Source organism: Macaca nemestrina, chromosome 3 (genome assembly GCF_043159975.1).
Source record: "Macaca nemestrina isolate mMacNem1 chromosome 3, mMacNem.hap1, whole genome shotgun sequence".
NCBI lineage: Eukaryota > Metazoa > Chordata > Mammalia > Primates > Cercopithecidae > Macaca > Macaca nemestrina.
This window is the reverse complement of record NC_092127.1, coordinates 80,051,216-80,074,859: the sequence shown is the minus strand read 5'-3', so window position 1 is coordinate 80,074,859 and position 23,644 is coordinate 80,051,216. Positions and strand designations below refer to the sequence as shown.

The following is a 23,644-nucleotide window of genomic DNA, read 5'->3' as shown; positions in this document are numbered from 1 at the left end:
TAAACATTTGATTTTTTAAAAATTCATTCTTATAAGAATTTTGATTCAGCACACCTTTATTAAGCCAGGCACTGCAGTGATGCGAGAGAAACAAGGAAAATAAGTCCTAAACTCTTCAACAGGGGAACTTATGGTCACAAGAAACACAAAAAGGTTAGTGCACTTTAAGATTCCCATTCTTTATTCTCATACTTGCCAAGCAATTGAAAAATCTTTTGACAGAGCCTCAAGTTGTGGAAACTAAAGTCCTCTCTGCTCACTGCAATAAAATGTTTTGTAACGAGAAATCAATCGCCTTAATTTATTTTAACAGATAACATTATACAATTAGCGATGCTGAGATTAAATCAGATACTGTAATGTTATAATCAAGAGTATCTGAATACATTTCTTTTCTTTTACAGCATAAATGTTCTCCATTGAGACAGGAATGTAGCTTAGCATTTTTAGAGCCACTGGCTAAATTACCTCTATTGATGAGGCTCGGCAGGTTCTTTCTGAACGATTCTAAATAACTGCAGAGGGATGAAAGAAAGTGTTCCATAGGCTGTAGCCACAGCATGCTCTGAGTCTACTGGGGAGACAATAAAGCACTTGCCCCATGCATGAATGGGTCTACATCCCGCCTGGAGCATGGCTGACTAGCCATCCCTGAAATTGTATAAATGAAAGGAAGTAGGCCAAGGTAGACATTTGTATTAATAATTGGTGCACGAAGTAAATTAGGCTATCCCACCAGGTCCTCCATAAAGGATGGAAAGGCAGTAGGAACCTTTAGAAATAAAGTCTGCTAAAGCAATCTTTTCAAAGCTTTTGACAAATTGCAAACCTCAGTCATTTATTTTTCCTCATTGAAAGGAAAGCTCAGGGAAAAGTTTCAGTTCAGTTCACACACAACACATGTACAGATTCACATACACACAAAGAATGTATAGGTGTATGAAGCATGAACCAGGACATGAGAGTTATGTAGCACTATCCTTATTCACAGAGGTAGTCAAGGGACCTGGTTGTGCCATTAGGCATGGGAGCATTTTTCAGCAATGTCAGAGGGCAGGCGCACAACAGTTCCGGGCTCCTTTAGCTCCTATGTATCGTGCTCCACGTGAACAATCCACAGCACAGTGAAATCTGGCCCCCTTGTTTGCACAGTCATGTTGTGATAGCAGGAACAGTGAAAGGCAGTCCCCATCAGATGAGAAAGGTCAAGTAATACAACCAAACTATGGCTCAGATTTTTCACATTTTGAAAGGAAACAAAACATTGGGAACCTCTTTGCTTTTGTGGATCTGGGGAATGGAATTTTAACCTGCCTAATTTTTGGTGTAGAAAATTTCCAGGTTTCTAAATTGTCTTCAACATCTCCCTTTCATGAAGAACACATAGCAGGTAAAGAATAATGAAGAATATTAGCCCATTTATTAATGCTATAAAATCAACTTTTCCTCTAATCTTTGCAGGAAAAAAAAAAGCTAATTTATTTTGACAGTAATATCTTTTACACCAAACATCATTAATCTTACATCATTACATAATAAATTTTTATTCTTATACTTGCACAAACATTAACAGTAGTAATCCAAAAGGAATAATAAAATCAAAGTTAACAAATAATGGCAAATTATTTAAATATTTTAATTAAAAAACAGATTCCCAAACTTCCTCTCAATTCTATGGACATTTAAATTAAGGTGAAACACAAGCAATTAAAGATTAACAAAGTTTTGAGGTTTAACTCAAGTAATTAAAGAATAATATTATAGTACTTAAAGAATAGAAAATAGATTCCCTTGGTAGTGCTATTCTATTCCTTAACCACTCAAATATTTAAATAACAAAAATGTAGTAGTATTGAAACTTGAAAAACATCTTTACCTAAAAGTTCTCATTATACTTAAGAAACTGAAAGCTCCACATACAGAAACAGAATGCACATTCTCATTCATCTTGAGTGTCACTCAAGAAACACATTTGATGTGGTTTTTGCCTTGATAATGAGGACACAATAAACTATGAAAAATGTCATTTCTGGAAAATTTGTTGGCTATAGTTCAGCAAGAAATGAATCTTTTTAACAGATATGGCATGATGACTTTGATGAATTGAACTTTTAAATATATGGAGCATTAAAAAAGATATTCCCTTAGAAATGAATTAATTTAGATGCAACAACATACAGTATACCATAATTCATTGTGTCCACTTTCATCACTGCAGAGTGGTTCTGTCCATGTGACAAGATCCCTCTTCAAATACCTATTTGGGCTTCACTTTCAATTCATTAACTTAAAAAATGAAGACCTAGCTTGGACCCAATCTCTAACTTTCCCATTAACTCTTATCAATTCTATAAGTTTTATGTACTCTGAAACTTTTCATGGTTTGAAGATAAAAATTTCAGGAAAATATCTTTCTGAAAGATTCTTTTTATCTAGTTAGCAGAAAAGTTTGAGCTATAAGACAGTTCCAACAAGACAAGTCAATAATCTTGGTCAATTTCTATATATGCATCACTTTGAAATTTGTTGAAATTAAAAGCTTATAAATACCAAATATTAAAATGTAACACTCCACTATGGGGCTCTGTATTTGGATGTTTAGACACGGAGCTGAAATCTTATATAAGGACACATATTCATATTACTGGGATTCATATGATGCCTTGATAGATAAAGTCAAACAACATTTAGCTAATTTTGGTTATAGTTTAAAAGTAAGAAGTTTGAAGGCCTGTAATGTAGGATACCATTTTTAGTATCCTAAAGGATTTAAAAGCATATCCAGCGTAGGGTGAGACAAGGTGAGAACATATAGTAACAGAATAACAGAATAAGTATCCTTTTTCAAGAGATTTATCATATTGATTTTAGTAGTATGCTACCTGCCATGGCTACTATCAGCCAACAAAGGCACATCTGAAATGATGCTGACTTCCAGTCCCTAAGCAAGAAATCTTCTAATGTAAACCATCGATTAACTGTTACCAAACTCTTCCTAAAATGAATGCTTATATTGTCCATGGAGTCTAATTTACTGACAAAATAATAAGTGTATTATAAATCATTGGAAGTATTAAAGTATGTTACATCCTCATAATCACAGTACTTTAGAGCAATAGTTTGGGCTCCAGGTAGTATAAAGAGAGAGGAGACAGATCAATTTCCAATAATAATTTATAAGAATAAAAACTTTCTATTTAAATTTACTTTTAACAGAACAGAAACCTAGAAATGACCAGGGTACTTTAGTTATTGGAATTTCTAGATAGTATTGGAAGTTCTAGAAATGAACAGGGATGAAAGAAATTTCCTACTTTTTAAGGATACTTTTTAATGACAAAATAAAAGCTTCTCCTTCTCAATGATGAATAGGAAGAGGTTTCCCAATCCAAATTCATTTGCCTTGTGGTTTTGATTAAAATCTACACATAGGAAACTTCATATTATAGGAAATATACAATTTTTGTAGTGAATTTCTTATAAATTACGATATTTGTTACAAGGTCAAGCAATGTTTCATTTTGTTTAAAATGTTCCAAAGATCTAAAATTGCCATCAGTTTGTTTATGCTCTTCAAACTCTCTTCTCCTAAACTCTACTAATATCACCAAACTGAAGATTTTTATGTTATTTGATTTTTATTTTTATTTTTTATGTTTATTTTATTTTATTTTTTTGAGATGGAGTCTCGCTCTGTCGCCCAGGCTGGAGTGCAGTGGCGTGATCTCAGATCACTGCAAGCTCCGCCTCCCAGGTTCATGCCATTCTCCTGCCTCAGCCTCCCGAGCAGCTGGGACTACAGGCGCCCGCCACCACGCCCGGCTAATTTTTTGTATTTTTAGTAGAGACGGGGTTTCACCGTGCTAGCCAGGATGGTCTTGATCTCCTGACTTCATGACTCGCCCACCTCGACCTCCCAAAGTGCTGGTATTACAGGCGTGAGCTACCTCGCCCGGCCCAAACTAAAGATTTAAAAAGGATTTTTTTTTCCTCTAAACAAATGAGCTAATGCCTATAGGAAAATAACCTTCTTAACAAATAAAACACAGGGGATCTAGTGAGACAAAGGAATAAATTCTCATCTTTCACGCGACTTTCAAACTAGCAAACAATACAAGAATTCTATAACATTTTCTTTTCAACTCATGCCATATAATGTATAAAGTAAGTTTGTATGTAATGGCAACTCCAGATCAGCTTTCCAGACATGAAGATTCAATGATTAGAGGCTTAACTTTAATATGCAAAGTAGAGGGTTGGGTGGATGTGGAGAGGGCATCAGGATAAATAATCCACATAACTGGAAGTGGAAGTTTAGGTCATTTCCTATCCAAGGATATACACAGGGCATATTGAATAATAGTCAGACTACCTGAAAGGAAACCACAAGCTGATTAGTTCCACTCCAAGGGATGGTTTTTAAAAACCAGTTGTTATTCTTCACCATTGATTAGAAGTCTAAATGGAAGGCTACATATGGTGAAAGATATATATTCAGCCATTACCACAGAAGGGTGATAAATTATCCAGCATGCCTGCAGAGAACTCTCTAATCCACTCTTTCAATTTTCACTCTCACCTGTGAAAAAGCCTGAACTGTATGCCAATTGGTTGTTAATAATGCTGTCTGGAAGGGAGCAAGTTGAAATTGTTCCCCAAACTGCAAATCAAGAGACAAAGTATGTGTGTCTACTACAGTTGAATGGAATTATATATCAGAATAAAAGACTATGTCTGCAGTACAGGACTGAAGTACGCTTTCATGTGTCCTATAAAATCCTTGTGCTCTGGGCAGCACAAAGCTCTTAGAATGCTTCCATTTTTTTCTCCCAGAAGAACATCATAACATAGATGGAGCTAACAAAGGCCTCCAAAAGGAAGCTTGTGATATAAAATATAAAATAATTGTTTTTAAATTTGTAGTTTCCAGATTGGGTTTCTACTCTGCCTGCCAAATACTCTCCTTCTTTCTCATGGGTTAGCTGCAAAAATGTGGATTTCATTTATTAATGGAAGTGGTGACTTGGCCACTTTGTATGGATTCTTTAGCTCTTCTATCTCCACTCTCCTCTTCCTCCATAGAACACAGTGAGGTATGATGGATCCAAAGCCAGGATGAGGGGAGCACACAGTGAGGCTGTCTGGCATGGTCTGCAGCGCAGCCTACTCTGGCTGGCTCTCAAAACACTCCTGACTAGTGCTACCAGCAATCCTTCACCAGCCCCTCTGCTACCAGCAATCCTTCACCAGCCCCTCTGCTGGGCAGCAGAAATGCTGGCACCAATCAATGTCTTTTACATAGGTTCCGAATGCCAGTTTTCCAGGAATATTTCATCCTCGCATGTGTCAGTAGCAGAGAGACTCTTTTGTAACTTTTCTCTAAAAGTGTGTGGGTCTGTATTTATTTGCTACAGAAAAATAAAATGTAAGACTTCCACAGCTTAGAGCTGGCCCACATGTCACTTCTGAGCCATGTGTGCCCTAAGTCTGTCACTCTCCTTCTCTGAGCCCTTGCTGACAGTTATAAAGTAAAATAGCACAATTTTATCAGTCCTGCCTTCTTCATGGGGTCATAGCATCAAATGACCTATCTGAACGGGCTTTTGATGACTTACTTTCAATTAAATGTATTATATTATTATTAGTCAGGAAAGCTTATCAAATCAGGCATGCATATTTACATAACACTGCCAAGTTACAAGGTTATGCACATGGAATATGAAAGCTGAATCAAGGAATTGGACAAAAGAAGGAGGAGGAAGGAATTACGGAGAGAGGAGAAGAAAGCCATGAAAGACAAGTGTGAGGATACATCTGTGCATGTTCAGTAAGGATCTGAAAAAGAACTTGAAGAGGTGTCTGTTTACAACCTTACTGTGATGGTTAATTTGATGTGTCAAGTTGGCTAGGCTGCGATGCCCAGTTGTTTGGACAAATACTAGTCTAGATGTTGCTGTGGATATGACTAATGTTTACCATCAGTTCACTAAGTAAAGCAGATTTCCCTCAATAATGTGGGAGGGCTTCATTTAATCATTTGAAGGCCTTAAGAACAAAAACTGAAGTTTCCCGGAGAAGAAAGAATTCTATCTCAAGATTTAACATAGAAATCTTGCCTCAGTTCCAGCCTTCAGGTCTGCCCTACAGATTTCAGACTTACCAGTTCCTACAACGGCATGAGCCACTTCCATAAAATAAATCCCCATACCTCTATAGGTGCCCTGTGGTTCTGTTTCTCTGGAGCACCCCGAGTGATACAATCATCAAGGCTGTTTCTATTGGTAAACCCATTGGATTCTTTTTAGTCTTTATCTTATTTGCCATTTTGCAGGAACATGTGCATTCCAATCATTCCAGCAATACAGTATACAGACAATAAAGTCCTCAGCAAATGAGCACTTTTGGACACAATGAGAAGAGTTTGGTGGCTCTCAAAGTCAATAAATATCTCCACTTAGCTGTCTTACCAATAGCTCAAACTCAAATGTTCAAACCAGAAATCTTTGCTTCCCATAACAGGCTTCTTTTCTTGAGTTGCTGTTCCTGCAGTGTCCCCCTCTATCCCTACTGGAGATTCATCCTTCCCTTCTTCCTCTGGGTGACTGCTCGTGTCTACTGCAGCAACCTTATAGTTCTTTCATGAAACAGTTTCTCAGAGAAAGCCCTCACCATCAACCCCTACCCAAGTCTGCTTTTCTGTCTGTATTCTCCATCTCAGTGGCCTCACTATGATTTGCCAGAATGAGGACTGAGAGCCACCTCCACTTCTATCTCCTCTTCATTCCTACATCATCACACATCTGTCATTCCTACCTCATTAATGCCACCTAAATCTTCCCCAGTCTCTACATCTCCCCTGCTACCATTCTTTCCAGATCGTTTTATGTCCCCCCGATTAGCTGCAACAATACCCTAATCATCTCTCTCTTCCCATTTGTCCTCCTCCTTGTCCTTTAGCAGAATGGCCTTCTCAAATGTTCCTCTGACCTTGCCACCCTGCTCCTTTAGCCCTTCTAAGACTGCATACTTTTAGGGTAACCACTTGGAATGGCATGCAAAGTTCTCCATAGCCTCATCCTGCTCCAATCTCTGATTTTACTAGTTACTTCCTAATCTCTTTCTTGAACTTTACATTTCAGCTTTATTTCATACACCACTTCAAAAAATGCCAGTTTTTTTTTTCTTGGGTTCCAAAGGCTTTGAAAATGCTAACCTCTTGGAAAATACACACTACTTTGATTTTTCACCCTGACAAGTCCTTCACTGATCTCAGATCCACAGGCATTCCTGATCCTCTCCACATCTAAATCTGGATTGTATTCTCTACTCTCTTCCCACTGCACCTTGGCATATCCCGAGCATACTTCTCTCATAAGATTGCTATGTTTTTGTTTTGTTTTGTTCCTCTCTAGATGATAAGGTCCTTGAAGGCAAAAGCCATGTCTTATTTGCCATTTATCCTCATCATATAGCAGAGGGTGTGGTACGTATTAAGCACTCAGTATTAGTTTGATGAATGAATCCGGGTGAGAATATGCATTATCTTTTAAATAACTCTATGAACTAATTATTAACAATCCTTTAAAGTCTCTCCTGTCTCTAAATTCTATATTCCATCCTTTTATCTTTCCTTGACCATACAGAAATACCTTCTTTCAAAAGTATGCAGAAATAAGAACTAGAGATATGTGTCCATATTTGCTTGTGTGTGTGTATATCTTTGAGGCCAAAGATATTAGCAAGTAACAAAAGATGCATGTTTTATTTCATTTAACCCTATGCAAATCTTAAGGATGCATGAGAACTTGTTTCAAAAAGTGTAATAAAAATATCATCAATTTTTAAAAACTTAAGAACATCTAGGTAACCTGGAACACTTTAGATTCCACATCCTGATGTCTTTTTAATTCCACCAAAACAGAAACAAAAACTTATTTAATGACTAAAGAAGGGGATTCTTTCCACATTATAGTCCATGACCCAGTTAAGACCAAACACAGCACTTAGTTAACTTAGACCAAATGTAGGCCAGCTTCATGGTGTCCACATAATTAGAATTACACAGAAGCCACCCTTTGTATAAGAGGAATCACAGCATTTCACATAGCTAGTTTGGAAGAATGGGAACATTGAGCCCTTCTCTGATCACATGCTGCCAAAGATTATTAAATGTTTAGCCATTCATGAGGAAACAATAATCATTCACTCATTTGACCTTGTTCAAAATATTAACATTCAAAATGTGTTTAAGCTGCTTTGTAACAGCGCTTTATTTTCAAGTGGCTTTCCTGAATATAGCTAGTTATTGCCTCACAAACCTGCAAGAGTCATATAATTACTTCCCTAATTAGTCGCATAAGATATTTACAGGTCTGCATTAGGCAGACAGCCCTAGGAATTCAGCAACATGACTAAGTATTTGGTCATAAGAAAGCAAAACAGGAAGCAGTGACATGACACCCTATTTGTTCGGACTCTGGACATTAGAAAGGTACACAGGTGTCCAATCATCAGCTAACAGCAAAGACTTTAAAACTGAGGCATTCCTTTTAAATTTTCCTTTTAGAAATTTTGACTGCCTTGTACTGTCTGTTTTGGTTTTTATTTTTTAATTTGAAAAGAAGCAAAGTTAATTTTACTTATCAAGTATCCTGGGGAGAGAAAGGATTCAGTCCTAAACTCTCACTTTTAAAATGTTACCGTTTCCTACCATAAGAATGGCAGTGGCTCACTCTTCAAGCCTCATGAAACTGACTCTAAAAGTGTTAGTCACTTTTTTTTCACAGAAGTATTGCTTGAAATTAAACTTTATCCTGAAACAATTGGGAATATGAAACCAGACAGATAACCAGAATTGTGCCTAGTTGAGGAGGTTACCCTGGACCCAATACTGTTATAGATCTAAGCCACTCCATGGCAAGAGAAACGGTACAAGGAAAGAGAAGGCCGTAACAATGAATACAAGTGCTTACAGATTTGAGAAATGCTGAAAGATAAAAAGTCCTCATCATCAATGAGATTATAAAGTAATCTGGAAGGCCTGGGTCTCATGACCTGCCATGAATACCTTTCTCTTTTTACAGACCACCCTTTAACTTTTACGTCACACTTTTTTTTTAAATCCTGTTCCTTTAATTTTTTTTCTGTTCTAGGTTTCTAGTGATAATAGTTTTAATGAATGTTCTTCTCTAAAATGTTACAAGACTGAGACCACATTATTCCCAAGTGATGATTTCTGGTTCTTTTTATTTCTTCAGGAATTATTTCCAGTCGGGCTGTGGAGACTCAGGTCTGTGGAGACTGGCTGTTCACCAAATTTGTTTACTTTTCCTTCTGAGCCCACAGCTACATTTCTCTCCCTCTCTTGCAGTTAGGTATGAACATGTGACTTGACTCTTGCCAAAGGAATGTGGTCAGAAGAGATATAAATCATAAAATCCTAAACTTCCAATAATGATCAAAAGAATCCTCCCATCTGATCCACCGCTCTTTCCTTATCTATGGCGGTGCATCCATGCCCAAGATAGCCTTGGAACACACGTGTTAAAGATGGCAGAGTCTCCAGCAGTCTGGGCTCCTGCAAGGAGCCTTGCCCATCACTATGCATAAAAAATGAATTTTTACTGTGGTAAGCCACTAACATCTTAAGGTCCGTCTGTTACAACAGCTAAAGTTATTCTAAAACAGATGGTATTCAGAAATAGACTATAAGAAAAAAATAATGTTGAAAAAAATTGTCAATATTTTTGTATGTCTATTTCTTCTTCCTTGTTCCTTTTTAAAATTTTATTTTTAAATTTTTTTTTTTACTTTAACAGCCTTACTTAAGCTCAGTTTGCAGCTCTTTGCCCCTTAATGTTGTCACTTCCAGAATTCCAAAATTCTGCTTAACCTGGCACTACATCTACAGAAACGATAGCAGAGGAAGCATTAAAACAGACTGCCACTAGACACAGTGCCCTCTACAAACACGGAAGCCCAAACCACTCAATACAGAAGACAGGAAAAGACACTAGAGAAACTCTTCTATGTACACATTCATAGTTATATTCTTTTTCTTTTTCTGCTTTCTGGCCTAGAAGACAAATCAGTGTGCAGGGTCTCAAAATGAACAACCTGAGTTGTTCATTTGACAAGTGACAGCCTGAGATCATTCTATTAAAACTCTACCCCCAAACAGCCTTTCAGGGCAAATTAATTCTCTCGGTTTTGCTTCTTTGGTTTGTTATGGTGACTGTTATAATGACTGAATTGATCTGGCTATGCTGGTATTTTACACCCATACTGCCTCCTACAAGATAATAGTTTGTTCCCTCCATCAATAATCATAACACCCTGTTATTATAGGAAAAAATAACAGTTACTGCACATTGAAAAGCACACTCTTTGAGTCCAAATATAAATGTTTAAATATTATAATAATTAAGTAGGAATATAACAAAGGAGTAATTAAAGGAATATTTGCTTAAAAACTTCAAGAAAATTTTATACCTAGTTTTCTTAACTCAAAGAGGCAAAGCTCATACCTCCACATGATTTGCTTCTGTTAAATGATAATGAGATGATTTACGAGTTTGTTTTGAGTAACTGGCAATTTAAAAGAGCAGGCATAAGATGTAAGATCTACAAATAACTAAGAGCTTAATATGAACCATACAGGATGAGGATAGGATAAGATACAACAAAGAAGATGCTTACAAAGAAGGTGGTATCACTTAAACCTTACTTGCCTGAAAAACATCTTATAGAAATATGGGGGACTTTGAAGAGGAACAGACCTGGGTTCATATTTCAGTTCTGCCTCCTGCTAGATGTGCATGCACCCTTGGGTATATGATTTGACTGGTCCAATCCTCAGCTTTCTCCTCTGTAAAATAGGTATAGTAACTCCTAGGTCACAGGGTGGTCTGAGAACTGGTATGTAAAGTGACACATGGTAGGTAGCTGCTATAAATTGTAGTTATTAGTATATCAGGAAAAGACATAATTTGACTTAAAAATCTTATCATTTTTTCAATATGCAGTAAAGGTATCAGAGGTTTTCATCTAAAAGTTCTACTGAGATTTCTTGTCCTAATTCATCTACCACATTGGCAGAAATAGCATTGTAAGCTTAACTTGGCCAAGTCTGCTTCATTCATCTGTCAACAAGATTCTAGGGTTCAAACCGAGTTGACAATTGTTAAAGGTGGACAGGACAGAGCAGGCTGCACAACAGAGTCATATTTCACACCTCAGAGGGTTCTACACGACCAACAATAACATCATATCCCTGTCAGTCAAGCATCATTGTAGGGCTTGATAGACTGATACAAATAAAACAGCCAGTTAAAAAAAGGTCTCCTGGCTCTTTTCTGGCTATAGTTACAGGACTTGCTTGATTCTGTGACCTGTGAATTTTAGAATAACACTTCTTTTTGGGACAAAGAGACAGAGAGACTGTACCCACTATTGACTCTGAAAAAGATCAAAACTATGTGTAAAATTTGCTCCATTTAAAAACCCTAAAGTCATTTTGTAAATTTTGATCAAACTCTCTCTGCCTCCTATTAAAGTAGAAACTTATTTTTAAATGATCCAAAACAGAAGGTACCATTTGACAGTCATATAATACAATGGACTGACAAATCATTCTAGCAAATACAGTTGTGATATCTGAGCTAGATGCTCAAAGCACATGCATAGAGTCCATTAGAACAATATTCCAGTATGTGTTACCTTTATGAGAAAGAAAATAGAAAAAAGTATCTGATGTTCACTTAAAAACAAATTACATACATTAACACAAAATTGCTCTGTTGCAGCCATTTTTAGCAGACTCCTCTGATTGTGTGTGTCTGTGTGTGTGTGTGTGTGTGTGTGTGTGTGTGTGTGTGTGTGTGTATCAAAATAGATAAGGCTGAGTAATAACCTGAAAGCCTCCTAGAGAGTAAATTGATACACGGGATCTAGTTCAAGTTGTATTTCAAGTTTAAATTATAAATGATCTCAATATGCAAGACTACAAAAACTGACAAAAGAAACACATAGTTACATATCCACACATAATTCTAGTGGAATATATCCAAGTTTTCCAAAACATTCTAAGTAAAGTTGTAAATATATGGTTGCTAAATTAAATGTTATCATTAATACTTTTTTGTTTCTTTTAATCTTACAGGGAGATCTGCCATTATCCCCTGGGCCATCTAATTTTTTATTTGTTCGTTCATTTGTTTGTTTGTCTGAATTAGTGCCCAAATGTCTCTTGCACTGTTGGAGCACATTCCATAATGAAGTGAAAGTGAATGACAGCAAAATACACATCAAGACCCCAGGTTACACTTTCTAATCTGTCTGTACACATGAAGCCACAGCACCATGGGAACTGCAGGCCAGAAAGAAGTTTGAGAAATTTACTTGACGTAGATTTTGTGCCAAGGATTGCTCACCAGAAGCAAGACTAACTTCTCAGACCAATTTTGTGCTTTATATTTAGAGTGCAGAATGGAGGCTAGGGCAACTGTGATTAATATGACAATATATCCCTCGATAGCTTACTTGTGGAGATAGTTGAATAATGTTTTAAAATATATAAAGTAGGACAATACATTTCTCTAAAAATAAAATTACGGAAAGTGTCAGATTTTAGTTCAGGCAAAAGAAGTGAAAGGAAAAAATAAACAGTTGACTTTAAACAGCATGGGTTTGAACCACATTGGTCCACTTATATGCCAGTTTTCCTTCTCTGCTGATAACAAGACAAACCCCTTTTCGTCCTTCTCCTCTTCAGACTATTCAATGTGAACATGGTGAGGATGAAGAGTTTTGTGATGATCCACTTCTACTTAATGAATAGTAAATGTATTTTCTCTTCATTGTGATTTTCTAAATAACATCTTTTCTCCAGCTTATTGTAAGAATGCAGTATGTAATACATACAACATACAAAATGTATATTAATTAACTGTTTGTGTTATCGGTAAGGTTTTCTATCAACTTTCTAACAACATTGGTAGTAAAGTTCTGGGGAGTCAAAAGTTATCTGTGGATTTCTCACTGAGCAGAGGGTTGGTGCCCCTCACCCTCACACTGTTCAAGGGTTAACTGTACATAAAATTAAGGTGATGTAAAAATAGGAATAGTTCCTAGAAATTCAAATTGTCAGTAATTGGGTATTGTCTCTAAATAAACATATTGCTGATAAAGTTATCTAATTGCAATAATCCCATTGTTCATTAATATTTACTCCGATATAAAAACATGCCAGAAATTTGTTATAAAGCCACCTATTCTAAAGCAAAATGTGATGGAAGGCAGATACTTTTTAGATATTATATGTGGAGATTTAGGAATTGGAGACTCAAGAGGATTTCATCGTAATGTATTTTACCCACAAGGAAGCCCATGATATTGGGTCCTAAGTACTATGGTAGGCTTCTATTTTATTGGTAAAGATAGCATAATCAATGTTTTTTCTCTTTTGTACAATCAATGTTTTTTCATCTTATCAAATATAAGCAATTTGAATTATCTTCCAGTCAGTATGGAAACTCATGATTATACTTTATTTATTGGATTTGATGCTGTTTGCCAAACATATTCTAACTTCTTTAAAATGTAGTCAAGGTGGGACAGTATCAATACATGTTTTATAGATTAGCCATTTTGCATTTTTGGCCATAATTTTATATTATATGTGATTATTTTAATGAAAGAATATTATTTCACCCATGGCCTGACAAACCCATGTAACAATGATCCATGTTATAACACAACTATAATTCATAAGGAATGGAATAAAGTGGTAAACTGAATCGATCTGAAATCAGACATATCTAATTGAATTTCAACTTTGCAAATCCTTTAGCTGTGCAACCTTTGGTAATTAACCTCTATGAGCCTGTTTCCTCACTGAACAATAGGAATGGTAACATCAGAGGGTTGGTGTGAGAACAAAATGATATTATACATGCAAAGTGCCTAGAATACTGCTTGCCTTACATAAGGGGCTTAATGCTAATTATTTATATATAATAAGAAAAGGAGGAACAATTGACATCTTTAGGTAGAAAATTTGGACTAACAGCCTCAAGAAAGCGACAACTATATGGTTGCTTGAATTTTCGAGGAATCAAAGAGAAGTACTAGAATTCTGAAGAATCCATAAGGCAGAAATGAGATTTAACTACCTCTTGGCATAGCTAATGTGGATGCCACAAAAAGAAGCCTTGAACACTCTACTCCAGCCGTAACCTCAGGAGTTTCCTCTGGGTAGTAGTGGTTTGTTATTTATTTAACATGAAGAGACTTAAGTATGAAGCCAAAAAGTAAAGACTCTTAGACCTAGGGCATGCCATCTGCCTAGCATTAAGCAAGAGCTGAAAGTCAGTTACAGAAGCAAAGTCATTTCTAACATGATTAATGTTCCATCCTTGAACGTGGCAGGAAGACTGCAAAAGATATTTGGAAGCCAATGTTTCCTCTGAATAAAGTAAACGAGTATACGCTAAGCCCTTCTCCCTGGACCATGCTGGCCTGTTAGATAAGTTGCCAATGTGGAGTCTGCAAACCCTGGAGCAAACTGGCTATCCAGGATGAGAAAATATCTCAAGGCCAATGATCATTGCTACCGTAAATGCACAGTGCACCGTATAAACACTGGGGTCAGATACAGTTATCCAGCATATTACTCAAAAACACATCTAGCTCAGAGCTGACAAGATAATCTGTTCCTGTGAGTGCAAAGCAGACTGGAATGCTGCAGCTATGACCTACTCAAGGAAAGAAAAAAGAAAGTGAAACTCTCCAAGGGCTCCATCTCATGTTCTTTATGCAGGCAAAACTCCAACAGACTTCAAAAGAAGTGTTGCCTAAGGAGGGAGGACTGGTCCAAGCTCACTGGGGGTATCATTTCCATGATCATGTTGCCATCTACATTTGGTAGACTGGCAAATGCAAATATTTCAGATACAAGTTTAAACAGATGAAAAAAGAAGTGTGAAATAGCTTGGAGATTTGCTTGCAAAAGAAACCTCAGAATTCCAGGAAAAGCATTTAAAATCAGAAGCTTCATAAGTTATCCAAAAATCTCATGAGGGTATTGGTGTGTGATCATATCAGAAATAAATGTTTTTCATCGTATGTTCTCACTCATAAGTGGGAGCTAAGCTATGAGGATGCAAAGGCATAAGAATGACACAATGGACTTTGGGAACTCAGGGGAAAAGGTGGGAAGGGGGTGAGGGATAAACGACCACAAATAGGGTAAAGTGTATACTGCTCAGGTGATAGGTGCACCAAAATCTCACAAATCACTGCTAAAGAACTTACTCATGTAACCAAATACCACCTGTTCCCCAATAACCTATGGAAATAAAAAAATTTAAAACAAATTTAAATGGACATACACTGCATTCTAACATATCACATGATCACAAAACTGTGTATTTAAAAAATAATTTTCCAAACTTTAAGTATACTCTTAAAAGGTCAGTAACATTTTTCTAATAGACATATAGGCTATATTTTGGTGTTTTAACAAAGTTTTAACATACGTGATCCTGATAAAGGCAAACAAGCCAAAGTGCAGCAAACGTACTTACAGGAGGACCTATCGGGGGAGCAGGTAGAGAGAGAAGAAGAGGGAGAGAGATGAGTTAGTGAATATGCAAAATATTAAGATCAAACAAAAGATATGAGCATAATCAGCATGATATAACAGACATGGAAGTTTTTAAAAATTCACTGATTCTTAACCGTTTTTAGGCCATGGAACCTCTGAGACCATTTCAGAAAAATTTATAATTGTACACAAAATTTTACATAAAATTTCAAGTGATTTTTAGATTGCCTAAAGCCTGTCTATGAATTACTGAGAGGTTCATATATCTTAAGTAAAGACTAATTTATAAAAGTTTAGATAAGTATGAATTATGAGAATATTTGGTAATTTATGACAGACCAGTTATAGAGAATTGATATATAACTTCTTGAGTTTGATAAAACAGCCAAATGAGAAATGTACCTATTATTTGTCCTTAGAATTTTTTATTCGACACTATTATAAATATATAAAAGTCTAGTTCCTCATGTTTATATAAATTTCTTTAAAACCATCAAAACAGGCAAAGTCTGAGACAATTTTAAATATTTCACATACCATTATGCTCAATTAAAATACCAGTTCTAAGTAGCTAGGAAGTTGGAAATTGGCTTTTATTTTCTAAGAAACTTTGTATAAGCATACATTTTTCACTTTTTCCCCACAATCCTCTTTCTTTTGACAACAATCAAAGATCATTTCTATGATTATCTGATTCCACTTATGTTTTATCATTTCTTTTTCCTCAAAACAAATTTACAAAGTATCCTTTATTAGAAAACTTTACACTTTATGAAGCAATACCTACACAAGTTTCCAATTATTTAGATTCAATGAGCTTTAAAGGTAGCTTTTGATAACACTCTTTAAAAAAAAAAAAGCAACTACACTGCTCAAATTAATAAATTTTCATAAACACTTTTTACTTTTACATCTTTCTTAAAATGGAAGAGGACATGAGGCAAGAAAAAAACCCACACATCAATCTGCTATCAGCTCTTCTTGATAGGTTAATGTTTCTGTTTCAATACTTAGTAATTGATTATTTTTAATATTGATAAATATTTAGAGAAAATACTGAAAAATAATTTACGGCATGCTAGAGTCAAATCTTAAATTACTTTATCTTGCATGGAAGAATTAATGGCCTCATAAGACTTTATGTGGTCACTTTCCAAAAAAAAAGAAAAACAGTAAGTGAACTCATTTATACAGATCACCTCAGTTTCAAAAGAAATTTTACTTGACTTTTCTGTTTTACATTGGAGATTTGTTTTACATACAGGGATTTGACCTGAAAGCAAGAATGTCCTGAAGTAGGAATCGGGACAATTGGTTCTGTTTCAAGTTCTGCCTTGGCCAAATCACCTGACTGCTATGGGCCTCCATTTCCTCAGCTACAAAATGGAAATTCTGGATTGATTACTAAGGCTCCTGTCATTAATAAAATTCCATGGTTGTAGAAGAAGGATAACACATTCTCAAATTTTGAAAACAATGGGAGTAAAAGCATGACAAAATTGTGCCAACTGGATAAAATAGCAACACAGCTTTCTAAGACACGTGCCCTATTGTCCCAAGGCAGATGTTTTTGCAAAGGACCTACATTTACTGACCACCTACATAGATGGAAACGTGGCTGATGCTATCACACTGTGTGCAGCTGAGAAACCCTCCATTGTACACAGAAAGGACAGACTTAACTTGACCCAAATGGGTACCAATTGTTACTAAACTGCAATTAACAATACTTTGCAAACTTCCCCTTTCTGCAGTTTGATAGAAATAAAAAGATTTAAAAAAAAAAAAAAAAACTAGGTCTAGCAGAGAAGATTTAAATGCACACATACAACCTCCAACAAGACAATATTATCATTAATTAGGAAGAACAGATGCCGGAACTTAACCAGAACATGAGTGACATAGAGCAGCTGAAAGAGAGACTTACCAGATTCTCCTCTTCGGCCTCTCTTACCTCGTTTCCCTGGAGGGCCTGAAATACAAAGGATAATGTTTTGAGTGTAGTTTAACTTTTTTTCCTGGTTCCACCAAAATGTCTAGTAAATAATTTATATATATTTTCCCATTGTTTTTATCTACCAATTTCAAGAAAGAGACCAGCTATTTGTTTTTGGTTTTGTTTTTTGTTTTTTTTTTTTTAATTTATTTATTATTATTATCCTTTAAGTTGTAGGGTACATGTGCATAACGTGCAGGTTTGTTACATATGTATACTTGTGCCATGTTGGTGTGCTGCACCCATCAACTCATCATTTACATCAGGTATAACTCCCAATGCAATCCCTCCCCCCTCCCCCCTCCCCATGATAGGCCCCTGTGTGTGATGTTCCCCTTCCTGAGTCCAAGTGATCTCATTGTTCAGTTCCCACCTATGAGTGAGAACATGCGGTGTTTGGTTTTCTGTTCTTGTGATAGTTTGCTAAGAATGATGGTTTCCAGCTGCATCCATGTCCCTACAAAGGACGCAAACTCATCCTTTTTGATGGCTGCATAGTATTCCATGGTGTATATGTGCCACATTTTCTTAATCCAATCTGTCACTGATGGGCATTTGGCTTGATTCCAAGTCTTTGCTATTTGTAAAGGTCAGTACTGTCTTTCGTGTTTCAGCAAAACTCTTAAGGTTCGTTTAATTATAAAAGCTACTCTAGATACATGATCATCTAGGGTTACTTAACACCAATGATTCGGAATTTTTGTTCATCCTGCTTTAATATGATCAGTAAAGAAAGAGTTTGCTAAGAAAATTGTTAGTGTTGAGTTTTATGTTTCTAAGGAATATTTCTTTTCAGTATATGAATAATTAAAGTACTGATTAATAATTTAAAAGTACTAAGTCCAAATGATTTATAGTTTCTTTTCAGTCAGGTCCATCATAATATTCTGAAAATGTTTAGTTGGCAGTTAGTTAAATATATACATTAGTAATGGAAAATAATCCTTACAAATATTTATATCTCATTAAGTGTGAATATATTGGAATTTCACCGATCAACAACCACCTGAATAAAATCACAACCTTTTTAATAGGGCAGTATTTAGGTAGTAATTATAGATCTGATTTTTCTACAAGGGCAAGGTCATTATTGTCATTCAATAAATAGTTAGCCTTTATGATGATCCCATTTTAAAAGCAGAGAAATAAAACTTCTTTTTTTTTTTTTCCCCGGTGAGTTACCGGTAAAGACCACCAAGCTAGTATGTATCAGACTTAGCACAAGATTCTAGACGTTCATGGCTTTCAAGCCATTATTCTCAATTATATAATTTCTGTCCTCATTTCCTTGGTCAGGAGTAGCCTTGCACTGAATTATGGTTCAGGCAAATAGAAGAGAATAATTAGCCCACAATGAGAATTGAGGTCTTATAATATTTGCCAGGAGAAGAAGGCCAAGGAAAATACAGAACTGCCTGATTTTAAAGAATGAGCTGCTAAGTAGGACTGATGACTTCCAAACTTTAGAAAGTTCAAGACACAAGCAGCACAGGCCTTAGTATCCAGGCGACTTTCAATGTGATCCTGAGCTACCGGCTCCCACATGGAAACACTATCATGAGAAATAAAAACATCAGTGGGGCAGTTAGTTTCCTCCCAATCCCTTACACAGAGTAAGTCTCAAACACACACACACACACACACTACACATAGAGACATAATCTGATATATAAAACTTCCTTAAGACTAAGAATTATACTTTTTCTAGTACAACATCACTTAAACTAAAAACTCTCTAGCAACCACTATATACTTATAATGTCTGTGGTTCACATGGTAGGACCATTAGAAGCCATTGTGGAAGAGATGACAGATGAGAATTTTCCAAAACTGAATATAGTAGTCCTATGATTTAACTTATATTTCAAGTGGCATGTAAAAATAGTTCACCCTAACTATGTGGAAGGAGAAACTTAGGAATATTCAAAGACAAAAAAAAAATGTTAGGAAATACCAGAGGGAAATTATAATGGAAAGTACTTTGACTGACTGTTGTCTCACCTACAACAGAGGTGCCAGAAAGGCCCAGCCCTGATTTTTACAACATGTCTTAGAGGCCTCTAATTATTACTTATTTATTGGGAATTAGCTTCTTTGCCATTTTCCCCCTGAAGAATGTGTCTTTCAACAGTAGATTTCATCAAATAAAAACAATAGATTGCACAAATGTTTAAGAAATAACTTGAATAAATTTTTATTTTATTTAACAGAGAGAAGATTATGAAAAAAATGATTAAAGAAGCACTCACATCTTTTGAAGAAATCAAAAACCAAAATACGAATATTTCTGAACATATCTGAATTAAATATTCAATCAGAAGGTTTAAAGAAATGAATCAAATGCTGTGGTAAATCTGCTTGTCATATTGAGAATTGAAGAACAGGATGCAAGCAAACTGAAATGGCATTTGGCAAGACAGATATCTATTGAATATGGTAGGGTTTTACAAAGAATGTCATAATATTTGACAGAGAAAATGAATTTAAACTAAGTTATGAGAAGATGGAATATAAACTAATGAATTTACAAAGAAAATACTGGATTTAAGAAAAGCAGGTTATAATTATTATCGGAATCAGAAAACTGCAGGGAGCATTATACTGAGCTTGGTGAACTAATAAATTATACAAAACTCTCAGAAAAGTCTAGGTGAAGATCTTACTTACAAAGAGAATAATCTGATGTTTGAAGAAGTCTACTGTGCAGATCAAATAATTTGATCTTGCTTCTGAATTTAAAGACAAAAAGAATAATAAAAATGAAATGGATGAGACGAATTTGGCAATGGATAGCTGGCAGAACAGACTGAGAAGATAACAAATCAGAAAAGAGAAATCAGACAAAACTGATGTTAACAATTGTCACAAAAGATAGCGGCCATTTCCATTCCAAACTGAGTAATGAATTGTCAGCCAGGCATGAGCTGTATGAACACATACAGAAGTTGGAACATGGTTCTCATTCACTAAACTTGGCCAGATCTTTGCAACAGAAATTCTCAGTAAATTCTATCAGCAGAAAGACATGACTCTGCAAAAGAAACTGGCTCAAGAATATGAATGGGAAGAGAAAAAACAGAAGCTATCAGCAACAGAGGAAGTGAAAACTTACAAGCAGAAAATTCATTCAATGAAGAATGAATTACAGAAAACAAAGAGAGATGACAAAACCAGATTGCTCTTCAGTGTTAGAAAATTCAGGACAATTGGTACTATTCATGCTTCAGAAAGAGTTCTTGCTAACTTTCAAAAATAGATGCAAACTGTCAGCCTGAGATAGAATTAGTAAAAATTTGCCATCATGGTAATTATTTAAAAACCAGTGACTATAAACCCAAGTTCAGACAGACCCAGTTCATCAATTAACAAAGGAAAGCTTCCTAAACCATTCCAGTTCCTCACTAATGATGTACCCCCTTGATAAGGCTCTTCTCTAAAGTTAGATATGTACCTAGAAGGAAACATAAGCCACTCTATGGGCCCTCATATGATCATGAGGGTGGGTGGTTACTGGAAGTAGCTGGAATACTCTTCCCTGGCTCATCAGATGAATTACCAAAACCTGTCAATTCTACCCGTATTACCTGGATCTGTTCACTCTTCTCCACTCCTAAGCGTATAATATTTCAAGGCTGAGTTTAAACGTAATCTTTCTTGGCACTCCAGTAAGAGATTTTTTCACAGTGATGTTATTTCTCTTTGAAAATATTTTTACCTTTTATAAACATTTACAACAAACACACAGGAAGTATTTAGAGAAAAGTTTCAGAATTCATCATTGGTTAGGTGTTTTGACCTCTTGTTTTCTATTTCAACACACATTTCTGGCTGGATCTGCTTTTGGAGAGCAGGTATCATGTGGATAAAAAGCAAAGGGAAGGCTCACGCCCTGGGTGATTGTGCTTAGGTGTGTGTTGTCATAAACACCTGAGAATAGGGAGAAGATGGCTAGCTCATTACAAGAATGGCTTAGCGGTCGTCGCCACTGACACAGGTCCATTGGACGATAAATTCCTGACTGAATGGAGGAGGTAATTAATGAATATAAAGACACACACTAGGTGTTCAATAAATATCAGCTCCCTCTTTTACTTTATTTATATTTTCTTTTTAGTCCATTGTGATTCTACTTGATAATTTTATAAAAGTTGACTATGTGTGTGAACAAGATTGCAAGAGATTAATATCACCTTATAATTACACTATTCAAAGAGGCAATTTAATATACTAAAGACAACATGGAGCACAGAGTTAAAAACCTATGGATTTTTCACTGCTGTGTGAATTGAGCTGACTTTCAACTAATCTCTTTGATTTTAATCTGCTATCTGGTAAATAATACTCATTCTGCCCCATCTGTATGATTATTGTGAGGATGAAACTGTAAACTGCTATTACATTATACTAAACAAGTGTTTCTTTCATTTTTCATTCATGTGTTGAAGCTTATAAACCATTTCCGTGCTATATTACCGTCATATTCATCAATAAGAATAGTAACGTTTTTAAACATAGTAAGATTGCTAAAATAGTAAGATTTTGACACATTCTAATAAAAAGCTGAAACTTAGAAGCTTCATCCCCAGAAGCACAGGGAACTTTAAGTACATTAGATTAAAAAAATCATAAAATACACCTCAAACAGTAGAAAATATTCCAAAAAAATACTCTTATTCAGAGTTTTCGAGGCAGAAAATGGAGATGTTACGGCAAAGGAAAGGACAGGAAACTGAACTTGTGGTCTGGGAGGGACAGAGTGAGGATGAAGCTCTTTGCAGATGGAGCAGCCCTCTTGATGGACGCACGCTGGGGTAGGGAAGTCTGGAGGACAAATGTGTGCAAACCTAAGATGCTCCTCCACCCCAAAGGACCCCTGAACAGGTCGCCAACAGCTGCAGCTGGCTCTTGGGAGGGAGGAACCTGTCTGGGCAGAGGAGACAGCGGATCATCCTTTCTCAACCAACCTCCCCCATCCTCCAGCTACGTTCAGAGACTAAACCAGGTTTACCTTCAGGTCCTCTGGATTAACCTTACAAGCAGGCACAGATTAATTTCAGAGCTCTCCCTAAAGTCCTCCCACCTGTTTGCTTGCTTAATGCCTGAAATTCCTACTAGATGGACCAAAGCCTTTCATTCCACAATTAGAAGTAAAAGGCTTAAATGGCAATGCCTGGTAGAAGTAGAACACTAACTAAAATTTATTCTCTCCATACTCATAAAACGTCTGTACTACAACAGACCCACGAGGTCATATGAGCCAAAGGTTTTCATGCTCTGCTTAGAACCTGGACCATCAGAGCAGCTCCAGATTGCCATACTGAATTGCAACCATTTAAAGTAAAACCTCCATGGCTAAAACAAGTTTATAAATGATTCACATTTCTGCAAATGTAAAACTGAGCCTAACAGAGGTGAAAAACCTGCCCACAGTCCCACACAGCAGATCCCAGCTTCCTGATTCCAAACCAGTAAATGTTTGAGGGACTATTTTCTTACACATTATGAAACTAATAAATGTATTTAAATTAATTGTTTGCTGGTAAGATTTTTACTGTATTTTAGTTAGAAACAACAAAAATTGTTGCCAAATTTTTATTTTTTATAACCTAATCAGAGAAACATAATTTTAATAAAGTAGCTCATCACGCTGCCTGTCAGTTTCGAATTCACATTCCACAGACACAACTGGCCACAGCCAGCCCGAACTTTCCAAAGTACTTTATCAATGGCCCACCTTGTATTTTTCGAACATCGCTACTTAGACAGATGTATTATTAATCCTTGTGACAGCCTTCCACTAGACTGTAAGCTCATGAAGGGAGAAATTCTCTTGTTCATCCTTGTATCTCCAGCAGCAGGCATGAGGCTGACCACTCAGAAAACTTTAAAGGAGCACCGCCTATGAGCTATTTGATGCACACCAACGTTATTTCATACTCTTATGGCAAAAACCACAATTACTTTTGCACCAACCTAATACATTAATTTTTTAGAAGAAATGACTTTTTTTTATTCAGGAGATTTATTTCCCAAGATTTTCTCAA

At 36.0% G+C, this 23,644-nt stretch overlaps 1 protein-coding gene across 2 annotated transcripts in view; it reads right to left on the bottom strand.

The window, feature by feature from the left end:
• Positions 1-23,644, bottom strand: part of LOC105486272 (collagen type XXV alpha 1 chain) — a 507,117-nt gene that overhangs the window by 229,075 nt on the left and 254,398 nt on the right. For both annotated transcript variants that reach the window (XM_011749078.2, XM_011749079.2), the window contains exons 3-4: positions 17,532-17,576; positions 15,585-15,592 (exon numbers count right to left, since the gene is read on the bottom strand). In XM_011749078.2, the coding sequence (XP_011747380.2) occupies positions 15,585-15,592; positions 17,532-17,576 (53 nt within the window). The remainder of the gene's footprint in view (positions 1-15,584; positions 15,593-17,531; positions 17,577-23,644) is intronic.